The sequence below is a fragment of the Globicephala melas genome, chromosome 10, assembly GCF_963455315.2.
Source record: "Globicephala melas chromosome 10, mGloMel1.2, whole genome shotgun sequence".
Lineage (NCBI taxonomy): Eukaryota > Metazoa > Chordata > Mammalia > Artiodactyla > Delphinidae > Globicephala > Globicephala melas.
In genome coordinates this window covers 61,411,062-61,426,811 of record NC_083323.1, presented here as the reverse complement: position 1 = coordinate 61,426,811, position 15,750 = coordinate 61,411,062, and the positions used below count along the sequence as shown (strand labels likewise).

At 45.6% G+C, this 15,750-nt stretch overlaps 1 protein-coding gene and 1 pseudogene across 10 annotated transcripts in view; one reads left to right on the top strand and one right to left on the bottom strand.

Moving 5' to 3' along the window:
- SLC4A8 (solute carrier family 4 member 8) overlaps positions 1-15,750 on the top strand; it is an 84,089-nt gene that overhangs the window by 14,121 nt on the left and 54,218 nt on the right. For 5 of the 10 annotated variants that reach the window (XM_070046532.1, XM_060307028.2, XM_070046534.1 and 2 more), the window contains exons 2-6: positions 3,915-3,996; positions 10,048-10,087; positions 11,502-11,648; positions 12,176-12,311; positions 13,930-14,090. In XM_070046532.1, coding sequence (XP_069902633.1) covers positions 3,922-3,996; positions 10,048-10,087; positions 11,502-11,648; positions 12,176-12,311; positions 13,930-14,090 — 559 coding nt within the window. In that variant the 5' untranslated portion in view covers positions 3,915-3,921. Of the gene's footprint in view, positions 1-3,914; positions 3,997-10,047; positions 10,088-10,210; positions 10,549-11,501; positions 11,649-12,175; positions 12,312-13,929; positions 14,091-15,750 lie in introns of those variants that run through there. The other 5 variants (XM_060307030.1, XM_030835029.2, XM_060307031.2 and 2 more) reach the window with 2 other exon arrangements.
- LOC115841295 (THO complex subunit 7 homolog pseudogene) lies at positions 297-1,647 on the bottom strand (annotated as a pseudogene).

The window sequence follows — 15,750 nt, the reverse complement described above, 5'->3', positions numbered from 1 at the left end:
CAGGGCCATGGCTCACGGGCCCAGCCGCTCCACGGCATGTGGGATCTTCCCGGACCGGGGCACGAACCCGCGTCCCCTGCATCGGCAGGCAGACTCCCAACCACTGTGCCCCCAGGGAAGCCCCATCTTTTTAAGTTTTTTAAAGATACGAGTTTGTATTAAAATTACAAAAATGTAACATTATTAAGGTATGATTCATGCAAAGTGCCATGTTTCTGAACTAAAATAAATGGATAAGAATGGAACCTAAAGAAGTATTAGACAGTAATTCAATACTTAAGACAATTACAAGTGATTCAGATTTAGTTTAATTTTTCAAAAAGATCATGAAATCCTTTTTGCAAGACTCTTGAAAATGACTCCTACAGAACAAAACGATAGAGAGAAAACATTTCAACAAAACATTTAACAACCACATTGCTCAAGTATTAAGGACAGAGATCTAGAAAGTAATACATATTGATTTACTTTGCATCTTGTAATTACCTCTGCTATCAGTGCTTCTTACTATCATGGAAACTCTCCCACAATAAGCGTACATCACAAACATTTTGTACTTAATTTCACAAGGTCACAGCCCTCCTGAGAGCCTATTCATGGACTTCATTTTCAAAAGTGGTAACGATTTCCAGAAATTGACTCATTTTCTCATATACATCCTAGAAATGCCACCTTCTCACTATCTTCCACTTATTTTGTGACCAAAAACTACCTAGAATACCAACGAGCACTAACATATCTGGCTTGAAAACATTAAACATTTTTGGATGTTGCTTCCTATCTTTTAAGTACAAAAAAGGCATTTCAATAAAAACAAATATATAATGAAGTCATGTTCCTTTGTGTGAAGAAATATGAATGAACTGTGCATTAATATTTAAAGGCAAAGTAGTTCACTGCCAAAACTTTAAATGTCTCACTTTAAATGTCTCAAGAGCACAACAAATTCTGAACACACTAAGATCATGTTGCTACTTCAATATTCTTGGGAATGGTGAGTGGTCAGTTGGTCTGTGGTTTAGGATCAGTTTCCATGCTTGTTTCTTGAGCTGCTTCTACCTTTGCGGGCTTTTCATAATTTTCCGTTGTTTGATTAAGTTCATGGAGGACAGTAAGAAGAACGTAAAACTGTTTCCTTCTCAATTCCAGCGTATCTTCAACACCTTCTTTAATATGTGAAAGATGCTCTAATTCTTTACGCAGAGCCTCTAGTTCCTTTAATGTCTCACACCTGTCTGGATAATGGTGGATCACTTTTACCAATGCATCATATTCTTGGTGATTTTTTCGTATTCGTTTTGCTTGAAGAATTTGCCTTTTGCACTCAGCAATTTTTTCATGTGCTTCAGCAATGCTACATTCTATTTCTTTGTAAATTTTTTCATAATTTTCCATTTCTCTGAGATTCATATCATATACCCGCAAAGTTTTGCGCATTGAAAATTCACATTGGGACAGCGTGAGCAGCATACGTTGGTACTGGCTGTAGTCCTCTTCCTGGGATCCAGAGTAGCACCATTTAATGAAACTTTTCACTAGCAGATTAATTCTCCGATCATCTCCAGCGCCATCTCCATCAATTAGGAGACGCTTCCGTATGATTTCGTCGTCAGTCACGGACCCCATGGCGTGGGCGGCGGCGGCGGCGAAAGCTGAGGCGGCGGTTGGCGGCGGTTGGCGGGCGACGGAAGTCGAACTCCCACAATGCAGCGGGGTAAACAGTTATGGAGGCGGCGGCGCGTGCGACCGTCCGCTCACACGCCGCCGCCGCCGCCGCCGCCGCCGCCGCCGGCGGCAGCGGCGACCCTGCGCTCCCCGAACTCCCCAGGGGGCGGCCGTTCCACCTTGCTTTTCAAACTTAATATTATATCTTGGAGATTATTCCATGGTAGTAATAATATATAATTTAAAATATGCCTATAAAACTAAATTGATAAATAAAATACTGTAAATTGACATTTGACTATTTTAGCTACTTCCCTAAAAGTTTGGCCTCGAAAACTGTTCTTGAATCTTTTCATTGGGAAAATGGATTGCTTTATGTTCAGGGTTGCCTTATTTGGGAGCATAGGTGGGCAACTATAAAACAGTACAATTGGAACCGGAAGTTGGAAATTTGAGCAGGATCTACAAGGATGGTGAGGATTTGGGTGTGCTGGAGAGTTGGGGAAGGACCTGCTAGATGACCAGACAGTGTGGAATGTGTATGGTGCCTACGGGATCAGAGAGCCTGGCTAGAGCTGCAGGTTTGGTAAAGGAAATTGATTGTCAGGGAAATAATTATTTGAAATAATTCAGGATCTGGTGAGGGTCTTGATAAGGTAGATGCCATTATCTTTGTTCTTTTAACAAAGATTTATTGAGCACCTACTTTGTGAAAAGTCTGCAGGGTGCTGGGGAAACGGGGAAGAAAGATATGGTCTCTCCCTTAAGGAGCAGAGACATTTCATTACTAAGGAGAAATACAGTGTGCTGTGGGGGCATACTAGTGGGAGGTAGTCAGGGAAGCCTTCTAAGGAAGTGCGTTTAGGCTGAGATCTATGGGATGATGAATAAGTGTTAGCTGCTGGTGATGGACGTGGGAGTAGCAGGGAGAGGGTGATAGTTCTAGGCCGAGGGGCAGCCCTCAGGGAAGAAAATGAGTGTGGTTCCATAACTGAAAAAATGTCCTCTGTGTTTGAAAGGGCTGGACAGTGGAGGATAGAGAGGATCAGAGATGAGAATGAATTCGAGAGAAATTGCAAACGAGGACTTGATAAGAAAAAGGAACTGTTTCCTGGAAGGCATATGATAGGCACTCAATACGTGGAATGGATGAATAAATAAGCTTGAGATTTCAAATGTGGACTACGAAGTGATGGAGTCATGGGTAGGAGTAAATAAATGGGCACAGGGTACTAGTTTGGAAGGCAGATTAGTTGGGTTTTAGACACATGGATCTTGAGGCGTGACATTCTGGCCGCTTGTCAAATACCAATCCTCACAGCTTCAGGCTACTGTTGAAATTGTAAGGCTCAAGTGTGGGAAACAAAAGATAGAGTGCTTTTCCTTGGGAATTATGGTTAGAAGAAGGAGATGAGACTTAGGGTGGGACAGAGGAGAAGGGTGGAGAATTTCAAGGACAGAGTGGTAAACAGAGGTCAAGGACACCAGCTTGTACCAAATGAGACAATCTGGTTGACACCACTTGCAAAATGCCAACATGTTATACAGACATATGGGTGGAGTGGGGAGGGGTGGGAAAGGCACGGGATCTGCAGTCACAAGACCTGGACTCAGTCCTCGCTCTGCCTTTTACCATATTTCTGACCTTGGGCAGTAATTACTTAAAGTTTTCTGAGTATCCGGCTGCTTATTTATGAAATGAGAAAGAATGGCTGCCACGTTTGCATCTCAGAGATATTGTGAGATTGAAATTAAAAATATCTGTAAACTTGGGCTTCCCTGGTGGCGCAGTGGTTGAGAGTCCGCCTGCCGATGCAGGGGACACGGTTTCGTGCCCCGGTCCGGGAAGATCCCACATGCCGCGGAGCGGCTGGGCCCGTGAGCCATGACCGCTGAGCCTGCGCGTCTGGAGCCTGTGCTCCACAACGGGAGAGGCCACAACAGTGAGAGGCCCGCGTACCGCAAAAAAAAAAAAAAAAAAGTAAAAATATCTGTAAACCATTGGGTTTTCCCCCTCAGTGTTGCATAAAGGGTGTGGCATACACACGGTACTTGAGTGAGTGCTTGTTTGTTTTTTTGGGGGGGCCGCGCAGCATGCGGGATCTTAGTCCCCCAACCAGGGTTCGAACCCATGCACCCTGCAGTGGAAGCGTGGAACCCTAACCACTGGATCGCCAGGGAATTCACTTGAATGAGTGTTTGAATGAATGTAGGGGTATTACTGTGGCTACTAATTTATGTTTCAACAGAGACCAGATGAAGAAGCTGTGGTGGATCAGGGTGGGACCAGTACAATTCTCAACATCCACTATGAGAAAGAAGAGTTGGAAGGTAAGCACTGCTGTTCTGTGTACCGAGGGAAATCAGCAAGAGGCAGCCTGGCGTGGGAGGAGCAGCTTTGCCATCAGGAGACGTGGGTTGGAGTCCTAACTCTTCTTCACTAGCTGTGAGACCTTGGGAAAAAATCACTTAATTTCACTTAGCCTCATTTTCCTCATATGTTAAATAAAAGTAGGGATAATAATACCTGTCTCACTGTTAGGCTCTAGTAGACAGACAGCTTGTGAGACAGTACTTTCAGCACAGTAAAGTCCAATATAAATATTAATAAATGACCTATTCCTTGAGAATGTGAAACACTCAGATCAGTTTATTGATTCTTGACAACTGCTTGGAAATATAGATACAAATTTACACAAAAGAAAATAAAATACAAATAGTTTTAAAAACTCAGTTTGGCCATAAGACCCTGTTTTTACCCCATTTCCAATGTATGCTCTTCCCATTCTAACAATACCCATTTCTGCCTGGTGTTTTCATCTAAACAAGAAAAGGGAAAACACACACGCACCTATAACATATTTGGTGAGAGTTCACAGCATAGAGTTGTATAAAAACCCACTGAAGTGGAAGGGAAGGAAGAGGCCTTTTAATTGACCTGCTCTATCTAGTTTACCTTATCAAGGCTCTTCTTCCTTTCTCTCCTCTCCCACCCCCACTCCCCCCATGACCCTTTTGTGCTGTCCTTCTGCTTTCCTTTTTCCCACGGAGCCTAGTTTCCTGATAATGATGGCAATGCTCAGTTTTATTAAAGAAAGGCTCGCGTCCTCTATAGCTTGAACGAGAACCCACATTTGGCTCAAAAGCCTTTGTGCAATCTCTGCAGCATCCCCTGCAACGTTGAAGGCTATGATGCAGTAACTTTCTAATGACTGAGACAGCACGTGAAGTGTCTCTCTGTACTGCTTGTTCCTGTGCTGTTTTTTTTTTTTCCATCAAAGTTGTACAGTCCCCAGAGAAAACTCGTCCTTTGGATGGGAGAGCCAAAGCTGTAGAGGCTGACTCATCCTCTGGGTCTGTTACCATGAGAACTTACGTGGGTGGCTCTGTGGAGGTCAGTGGAGTTCAGACATATCAAGGTCGAGCTTTCGAAGTTATTTTGACCAGATGGAAGAAGAGCCAGTGTGGGTTTCAGCAGTTGGGAGAAAGGGGAAGAAGGAGGGGTGTGGAGGTGGGAGGCTAACATTTGTTGAATGACCCTTGTGTGACAGGCATTCGATTAGGCACTTTGCACAAGTCGTCTTTTTAATCTTCACAGCAACCCAGGTAGGTAGGCATCATCCCTATCTTACGTGATGGGGAAACTGCTCAGGGTCATCTAGCCTAACAGCAGGTGAGGCTGGGATGGAATTCTGCTCTTTCCACTCTACCACACTGCCTGCAAGGGAGGACGGTACCCAGCATTAACCACCTAACCTCAGCTTCTTGCTCCATCATATGAACATTTTTATGTGTTGCCCCACCCCTCCTTCTGGCCTGATAATCCTATTGCCTCCCTACCGTCTCACTGTACCGTGGGGGTACTTTTACTTTTAGTTTAGTTGTCTGGGCCCACTAGACCTTTGCCCTCAGCAAAGAGGTAACCATTTATGAACACTCTTATCTACTTGGGAGTAGAATAATAAGACTGGGCAAACACTCTTGGATCCCGAGGACTGGGTTCCATCACAGAGGTCAGCTGAGTAATTGGCAGTAGGAGCATCTTCTCAATATGACATCATCTATTCCTTACGTAGTATCCATTTTCCTGTAAAAGAAGGCCGTCTGTGATGATGGCATTGCTAGGGGAAAACAGTCCTTTATACATAGACCTTTTGGAAAACTAGAATCTTATTTATGTTATAGCACTTAAAAAAAAAAAAGCACTACAGGCAACAGAGGACTTGGAGTGCCCACGCCTCAGGCCTGATGTAGTTCTCAAGCAGCTCTGGAGAGGAGAAGAGGAAGTTGGGATTTGCTGGAGGATCGGCTATGCTGTGGGCCCCGCCCTAACTCATCCCTAGGGCAGCCCTAGGGCTCAGTGAGGCTGCACTCAGGGAAGTGCTGTCTCTTGAAGGCGTGGAATAAAATCAGTCCCACTCTGATGGAAGACAAGTAAATTGTTCTAACTGTGTTCTAATTTGCCATGTGTGCCATGATACAAGGTTCTGCGGCAGCAGATAAAGCTCTGGGTCTTCCTTCCCCTATGTTCTATACCCTCTACACCACGTGACATAAACCACTTTGAGAACTACTTCTGAGAGGTAGTCTCTGGACATTGTTAGAGACTTGTAAACGTGGTTTTTTTTGCAAAAATTAATTCCATCAGCAGGAGAAGGTGCATTAAACCATAACATCGCTTTTTTTACATACATGGGAAGAATCAAAAGCAAACAGTAGGACAGATTTCCGAAGAGAAACTCGCAAAGAGCAATAGTCCATGATTGCTTCAGTGGACTCTCCCAGTCCCGGAAGAACACCGAGCAGTGGCTTTAATTAGAGGAATGGCTTTTTCCGTCTTTTCTGGCAGGTCATTATTCCTGATTAACTACTAGACTAATGAATCCTAGAGTAAGTTTGGTACCTTCTAATAAGTTTTCAACAGAGGTAAGAGCCATTTGGCCTTAGTTATAAGTTGAAAAAAAAAGGCTTGCATGTGCTCCACATGTTAGACTCCCCCCGCGGTTCCTGACTTTGTGTCAACTTGAAGTCCAGGGGTTGGGACACCCGTCTGTCCGTGTGAGCTAGCGAGCTCTGTGCATGCTTAATAAACAGTGTGCTCGGAATGTACTCCGCCTCGGAAGGTCCAGGTTCCATCTGCAGGGTGGGCTCCCCCTGTGATTTCTGTCCTGCTCTGCAAGGTTCCATCCCAGTTCACTAATGATTGCTCTCTGTACGTGTGTGCATACTTATTTAAAAAATAAATTCTAAAATTACATCTTCTAATAATTTTTTACTAAATGAATACTTGTATTTGCACACAGTCCCCAGAGAGGAGGTTTGACAATAACTGGAAAAAAGACTGGAAAGAAGGCAGAATTTAGGTGAGTAGGTAGGTAGATGAGGGGGATGAAGACTGTGTGGGCAGGAGAGCAGTTGAAAGGCCAGCAAAGAGACCACAGGATTGGTTTAGTAAAGTCGTTGGGCTGCAGAATCCCGTTAGATGGACTGGATTTTATTGGTGCTGTATTCATTTCCCAGTGTCTATTTGTTTGTCTTCTTTTTTGATTTCACTCAGAATATCCAAGTCCCTGCTTCCAAGTCTCCAGCCTAGAAACTGATGCCTAGTTTTCTGATAACCACTCGGTCATTCTTAGCTCTGTGTCCTGCTGGGGCTTGTTTTCATTTTTGCCTGTCTCTCTGGTGTTTTCAAAAGGCAGGTGCTGTGGTTGGCTAATGTTTGTGGGAACTGATTGGACCAAAAAAATTTCTTAGAGAAGGAAAAGTCTTCCTTGCTAACTCTTTCCAAAAGTCCCCTTATCCAGGAACTCTTCCTGGAATACGCTCTCCATCCTCAGGCTGGCTAGGACCTTCTCAATCATCCCATGCCCTGGTGAGTATTTCATCCACTCGAAACACATTCACTTTGGTTACATGTTCCTGTTGTGACCCCTTTCAGATCAGAGGCCTTCTTAGTTCAGGTTGTGTACTGCTGAGGGGATCCTAAGGGGTTATGTTCCTGCTGGAGGCATCTAGGAGGTATTCCATTTTCTGAATATTTGTGGAGTAATGACCACGTGGAAGATACCGTGCTTTGTTATGTGAGGGATTCCAGAAGGAAGAAGGTCTGACCTGGGACTTGGAGAAGCTTGCAGATGAATAGCGGGAGAAAGACTGATAGATGCCTAACTTTAATGCAAGGCATAAGATAAGTTCATAAGAGAATGCTAGCCAAGGACTCAGGGTTGACAGGAAAGAGGCAGCACCTCTGATCAGGGGCATCAGCAAGAATACCAAGAAGGAAGGTGCATTTGCAATGGATCTTGAAGGAGTGAGACAAGTCGGTGTCCGAAAGCATTGGTGCATCTGTGGAAGAGCAGTTTGGTTTAGGTGGAGGGGAGTGTGAGGTGAGGGTGGGAGCGTCAGCTGAGGCCATGAGGAGGAGACGGAGTCAAAACCAGGCTGTGGGGCTTCCCTGGTGGCGCAGTGGTTTGAGAGCCCGCCTGCTGATGCAGGGGACGTGGGTTCGAGCCCTGGTCTGGGAAGATCCCACATGCTGCGGAGCAGCTGGGCCCATGCGCCACAACTACTGAGCCTGTGCTCTAGAGCACGTGAGCGACAACTACTGAGCCCGTGTGCCACAGCTACGGAAGCCCACGTGCCTAGAGCCCGTGCTCCGCAGCAGGAGAGGCCACCGCAATGAGAAGCCCGCGCACCGCAACTAAGAGTAGCTCCTGCTTGCCGCAACTAGAGAAAGCCCGCGAGCAGCAGTGAAGACCCAGTGCAGCCCAAAATAAATAAATAAAATAAAATAATTTATTAAAAAAAAAACACCAGGCTGTTCTCTTGTTGTTGGTATAGATGCAGAAGGTGTACATCTCTAGATTTTTTCCCCCCAGAACATTTATTTGGTGTGAGCATGTGTGGGATTTCCACTTTGATCTCTCTTGAGATGATCACTCAGTTCTTTTAGAGAGCTTTCCCTTTGTTTCCCTGTTGAATGTATAATTTGTTCTAGAGAAAGAAAAAACTAGAAAGGAGGCTGGGGCCCGAGCATGCTGGAGCATGAAGGGTCCCGACTATAAGAGTGAGCTGTGATCAGAGCAGTGCTTCCGGAGGATTTGTTTGTAGGATCGAATTGGTGGGGGAGGCAGGAAGGAGGCCCCTGCTGTTGTCAAAGTGGGAGGAGAGAAAGACTTGACATCTCTAATCTATGGGATGGAGTGCTGAGGGGCAAGGTGGAAATCCAAGGTAATGCTGAGGTTTCAAGCCTGGAAAGTTGAGAGAATGCCATGAACAGAAACATGGAAGAAGCGAGTATGAGTCTGATTTCAGGTGGAGGATGGTGAGTTTGCTTTGGAACATATTGAGTCACTGGAGATAAAGATTTGGGGATCATTTGCAGAAGTAAACTTTGAAATCAGGAGAGCAAATATCACTAAAAAGAGAGAAGAAAGGGACCAAGGACAGAAACCCGGGGAACTCTCCTTTGGTGGATTGTGGTAAGGCTGGAGAAGCAGTCAGAGGAGTGCAAGTGAGCCAGGGAAGGCCGTGGTACAGGTATGGGAGAAGCCCAGACCACCAAGGGGAGGAAGTAGTCAAGGGATGGGGCTGCCGCCTGGAGCATGGTGGGCTCTCCAGAGAGTCTTTTGAATTGAACTGAGAGAGACGTAAGATGATAGAGGTTTGGTGATTTAGTGGCTTTGGCGTCCCTGATGAGGGCCGTTTCAGTGGAGAGCGGCCACGTGCAGAGGCTGTGGAACAAGGGGATGGTGAGGAAAGGGAGCTAGGTCGGCACACTGTTCTTGAACATGACTTAATGGAGAAGGGAAGGGGACAGGCAGAGACTTGGGAGAATAGCACTGCACTGGGAGCATTTCTTTTTTATTTTTATTTTAAAATATTTATTTATTGAATGAAGGATTCTTTAAATTGTTATAGTGTGCAAAAGTTTCACACATACGATTTTATATAATCCCATAATAACCCTTTTTTCTCCCTACTCCTATATTGCCTATCCCTCCTCCCCGCCCCCCACCACTGGTAACCACTGGTTTGTTCTCTATATCTGTGAGCCTGCTTCTTTTTTGTTTTATTCACTAGTTCATTGCATTTTTTAGATTCCACCAATAAGCGATATTATAGAGTATTTGTCTTTCTTTGTCTGATTTATTTCACTTAGCATAATGCCCTCCAAGTCCTTCCATGTTGCTGCAGATGGCATTATTTCATTCTTTTTATGGCTGAGTAGTATCCCATGGTATATATGTACCACATCTTCTTCATCCATTCATCAGTTAATGGACACTCAGTTTGCTTCCATATTTTGGCTATTGCAAATAATGCTGCTGTGAACATTGGGGTACATGTATCTTTTCGAATTAGTATTTTTGTGTTTTTCAGATCTATACCCAGGAGTGGAATTGCTGGGTCATATCATATGGTAGGAATATTTCCTTTTTAGGTAAGAGGGACTTGAGAAACCCGTGGAAGGGATGGATGGAAAGGAGAGACTGAGGATAACTGATGAAGTGGGACCCAGTGGGGTGGGAGGCGGTGCTCATTAGCCTGGAAAAGAGGAAAAGCTGGAGGAGGAAAGTGAGCCTGACTGAGAATGGAGGGAGTTCCCAGGACAGGGCCTGTCTTTTCAGTACAATATGAAGCAAGGTCACCTGCTCAGAGGAAGTGTGGGTGCGGTTGTCGATTTGAAGACAGTGACTAAAGACTGTAACAGCTCCCGTGGTGGAAGATGTGCGGGGGCAGCCTGAGATCCAGAGTGTCGAGCAGCAGTAACTGGGCAGAAATGGGGGAAGATCACTGCTCTGTGTATCCAGGTGTAGCATCCCTGCAGCTACTGCTTCTGGGCTCCAGGCTCACCAGGAAGACCGGGGAAACCAGGTGGAGGTGAGAGAGGCCTGGAAGTCTGGCACAAAACAAAATAATGTTTATGGATGGAATGAGAGAGCAGGAAGGAGGAACTAGAGAGGAACACTATGGGATCACTTACTTTCTTGTGTTCCCCTCTTTTTGTAAAATATTTAATATCTCTCCCTCATGCTCCCAGCCTTATGCCCCTTATGATTTGTAACTAGTCTCTCACTGTTATTCTAGATGGTGCAGAAAAAATATAATGGAAACTGATCCTGGAATTTACTGGCTGCTAAAATTGATTCCAGGCATCGTGTTAAGCATTTTATGTACATTTCTTATTTGCTTCTCACAAAAATCTTCTGAGTTTAAAGAATAAGCTTCAGTATTCCTTTTTAAAGACAGTCACAGAGGGCTTCCCTGGTGGCGCAGTGGTTGAGAGTCCACCTGCCAATGCAGGGGACACGGGTCCGTGCCCTGGTCCGGGAAGATCCCACATGCCGCGGAGCGGCTGAGCCCGTGAGCCATGGCCGTTTGAGCCCGCGACGGGAGAGGCCACAGCAGTGAGAGGCCCGCGTACCGGGCAGGTTGACCTGAGCGCTTAACCACTTTCTCAAATGGAAGTGGCCTCCCTGCCGAGACCTGCTGTAGGTGTCATGGTGTGACTGCATCACGTTTCATCAATTGCTCAAATCGTTGTAGTAGCAACAACTAGCGTTTGTTTTGGACTCTACAGTTTGCAAATCATGTTCACGCCCATTATTTCCTTTGATCTTAACAACATTCCTGTGAGGTTTGCAGCCACGTACAGGACTGAGACCTTCAACTCCCCCATCTCTACAGCTTCAGTCCTGGAGGTCTTTGAAGTTTTGTCATTACAGCGTTGTGACCAGGCCAAAGGACTGTACTCTTTTTCTTCTCCCCTCTCATGTATACTAGCCTCCTTTTCGTGAAGGAGTTCTCTCCACAGACCTTCTGCTTCTTTTCAGGTCATAGGACTCTGTACGTGGGGGTCCGGATGCCGCTGGGGCGGCAGAGCCATCGGCACCACCGAACCCATGGCCAGAAGCATCGGAGACGAGGGCGGGGCAAGGGAGCCAGCCAGGGGGAGGAAGGCCCCGAGGCCCTGGCCCATGGTAACACCTCGGGAGGGAGGGCGGGTGGGTGTCCACGCGGGGAGGTCTGGTGAGGCCGAAGGGGTGTGGGATGGACGTGGAGCAGGGGGTGGGCTTGACTCTCTTCCATAGACTTTCCCCAGCTTGCTTCCAGGAAGAAGAAATGCCTCTGAGAATCAAAAGTATCTTCCTGAAAACTTCACAGTTCAGGCCCCCCAAATCAATATCATAGAAGGTGAAATCATTTGCTAGAGGATTAGCCATTCTTTTTGATCAAATTCATCAGATTTCTAGTTTCTCACGGGATTTCTAGTTTCTTATCATTTCTTCAAATGGTCTTATTAATAATTTTTTTCCTCCTATGAAACTGCTTCCAAAGCATAGCTTTTTTTCTGGGAATAAAGAAATCTTTTTGACCGGAGTTCAGGATTATCTTGTGTATGTTCCTGAAGTTGTGAGGCCCCCCAGGTGCGCTGAGTGTGGCAGGATGCTATTTCTGTTGTAAGCTGAGGCTGGGAGCAGACCTTTCTCCGTGGCTGATTTTCCAGACACGCCATCTCAGCGTGTTCAGTTCATTCTTGGCACTGAGGAGGACGAAGAGCATGTGCCTCACGAGCTGTTCACAGAACTGGATGAGATCTGCCTGAAAGAGGGAGAAGATGCCGAGTGGAAGGAGACAGCCAGGTGAGGCCTTAAGATCGCCTGGGTCCAGATTCGCTTGGGCAGACAAATGTGTGCCTTTCCGTGAGTGACAGGCCCGCCTGCCTTTTATTTCTTCATGGGAGACATGACGACTGACACGGGGACTGACGTTCTAGGGTCCTCTGGGGGAAGCCTTGATGCTGGCCTCTTGGTCACGTCTGTGGTAATACCTATGTCAGTTGACCTTGAGCCCGGGATTGGTGACGGAAACACAGAACGTTAAGGGGGTCCTCGCTTACTAGCTCCTGGGCTCTTGATATTAAAGGTCTGGCTTATAAGATGCCTGAGGGGGCCGCCTTGGTTTAGACCTCGCCCAGCAGACATAGCATAGGTCCAGCCTTTTCCTGCGCATGAACCATAGCATCATTTGGGTTTTAATTCACTGGAAATTCCAGAATTTTTGAGACATCCTATTGGACAGTCCAACTTCACAGACACCTTTGGGATTATAGCCAGCTTGACAGTAGGCATCCCTGGATTAGTTGTAGAGTGACTATGCTTGTCTAAGGCCCAAACCCCAGAAGAGCCCTCAGATTGACCAGGGCCATGTCTAGAGCTCCTGCAGTGACTGACAAGCGAGGCTTCTGGGTGATACAAAGCTGGTGTGCCTGAGCCTCGGGGAAGGAGATAAGGTGGGTAACCAGCGAAGCGTGGCTCCACCTCTCATTGGAACAGCGCTTCCTGGATACCTGCTGTATCCGTGGGTGTGTTTCCTGGGTAGAGAGGATTAAACAGGCCAGTCAGCCTGGTACCAAGCAAGGAGGGAATTAGCCTTGTCATTCTGTCTTTGCCAACGTCTGAAAGTCACACAGATAGGCTTTTTATTTTTTTTAATTAATTAATTTATTTATGGTTGCGTTGGGTCTTCACTGCTGCGCGCTGGCCTTCTCTAGTTGTGGCAAGCGAGGGTTACTCTTCGTTGTGGTGCGAGGACTTCTCGTTGCAGTGGCGTCTCTTGTTGTGGAGCACGGGCTCTAGGCGCGCGGGCTTCAGTAGTTGCGGCTCGCGGGCTCTAGAGCACAGGTTCAGTAGTTGAGGCACATGGGCTTAGTTGCTCCGCGGCATGTGGGATCTTCCCGGACCAGGGCTCAAACCCGTGCCCCCTGCATTGACAGGCGGATTCTTAACCACTGCGGCACCAGGGAAGTCCCAGATAGGCTTTTTAAAAAGATAAATATATCATTTTATTAATGTGATTTGTCAACGTATCCAGATGATATAGATTAGATCTGTTATTTTTTTAATTGCATAGGCAATGCATGCCCACTAGAGAAAATTAGAAAATAAAGATAAGCAAAAAGAAGACGAACATTACGTGAAATCCTACCAAGCCAGGGATAATGAGGAATATAACATTTGATGTCTTATACATGTGTGTGTTTGTATTTTAAAATTTTTCTTTAAAGAAAAATGGAATCAGTTTTGCACTGTTTTATAACCTACTTTGTTCACTTACAAGTGTACCCTGAACGTATAGATTAGATTACAGTGTTCAATATGATTATTTGGGTATCTTTTCTTTGTGGCTTACGTTAAAAACTCTCTCCTGAAAATTCCTCATTTTCTGTCTTTAACATCTGGTTGTTTGTAATGCTTCCAGGTGGTTGAAGTTTGAAGAAGATGTTGAGGATGGGGGAGAGCGCTGGAGCAAGCCTTACGTCGCAACCCTTTCACTGCACAGTCTCTTTGAGCTAAGGAGCTGCCTTATTAACGGAACGGTCCTTCTCGATATGCATGCAAACAGCATAGAAGAAATCTCAGGTAAGTTTAGGTGAGAGAAAACAGAGGAATGTTTGTGTCAATTAGGAAGAGTGGTGTAGAGGAAAGAAGAAAGTGGCTGTGTGTCCTTGGGCAAGTCACTTACCTTCCCGACCTCAGCGCCCTCAGCTATGGGATGGGTTTCAAACTAAGAAACTACCCTACCTATTCCGTAGGCTTATTATGGGATACAAATGACATGGTGTGAAGTCTTCCATTTGTCTGTTCATTTGGCAGACGTTTATTTTGTATCTATTAATGCTTGATAATGTGCTAGGCACAGGGGAATGAAGATAAGATACAATTTCTGTCCTCAAGGAGCTCCCCTTCTAGTGGGGAAAATAGCCATGGGTGCAAGAAAAGAGCTCTGGTTTGGTAATAATTAGAGAAAAGGGCAACTGGGAGTTGTGCAGAGAAAAGGGGGTTAGAGTGAAAGAAAGATTTTAAAAGATGGCAGCTAGGGAAGACACGTATGAAGTTGAGCCAGAGTACCCCCACTTCTTCAGCAAGACGTGACGGGGAGGTGTCTGATGGAGTTGCCTGGTACAGGTGAGTGTAAGTTACTATGTTTTAGGAATGGAGTTTGATAAACACCTGGGTGCACGTGAGGATTTTCCTCAGCTTGGCTTTGTTTGGCTGGACAGGTTACATAAAGATTTCTCCAAACTTTTCTCCATTTCAAGTATCCAAGTAATTCTGCCTCTCTGGGATCACATGGGGACCCAGGGAGGGGTCAGTACTGATGGGATCTGGTGTCACCTCCGAAGGCCCTAAGGGAAAGTTATTCCATGCTTCTTCCAGTTTCTAGTGGCTCTAGGTGTCCCTTAGCTCATGAGTGCATAACTCCAATCTGCCTCTGTCTTCACCTGGACTTCTTATCTGTGTCTCTCTCATAAGGGTATCTGTCAGTATCATCCAAGATGCTCTTATCTTGAGATCCTTAGTTACATCTGGGAAGACCCTTTCCACAAATAAGATCACGCTCACAGATTCTGGGGGGTTAGTACATAGACGTATCTTTTGTGGGGGAGGCGCCGTTCTACCCACTACGGAAGCCAAGAGAGGAGAGAGTTTCAATTCATCAGTGTCAGATGCTGTAGAGAGGTCAGGTTAGGTAAGGACCAGAGACATCTGCCAGATTTAGCAACTGGAAGGTTGTTGATGATTTTATTAAAAGCAATTTCATTGAGGCAGCCAAATTGCAGGGGGTGAGGAATTTTTCTTTTGAGAACTTTAAGAGATAGGGGAGAGAGAGAGAGAAAGAGAAAGAGAGGGAGAGAGGAGGCAGTAGATAATGGGAGACCTGGGGTGGACATTCTCCTTCTTTTTTTTTTTTTCCAAGATGAAGGATCCTGAGGCATGTTTATAATATGGGGCAAGGAACCAATCAATATAAAGGTTAAAGACAGAGAAACCTGGATCGTCCACTTAATATTTGAAAACAGATTTTCTTTATTTATTGCTTCCAGCACTTGGATAGTCATGGATGGAGTTGGAGTTGAAGATAGGTTGGAGTTTTGGGGAGGTGGGGGAATGGGTATGTAGGGTTGAAGTAGAACTGCTGTGGTTCTTCCCATCAGGTACCTGAGGTATTCGTGTTAGTGATAAGGATGAGTAAACAGTCTCAAGTGTTTACTGTGAATGAGCACTTTATACGTCTCAT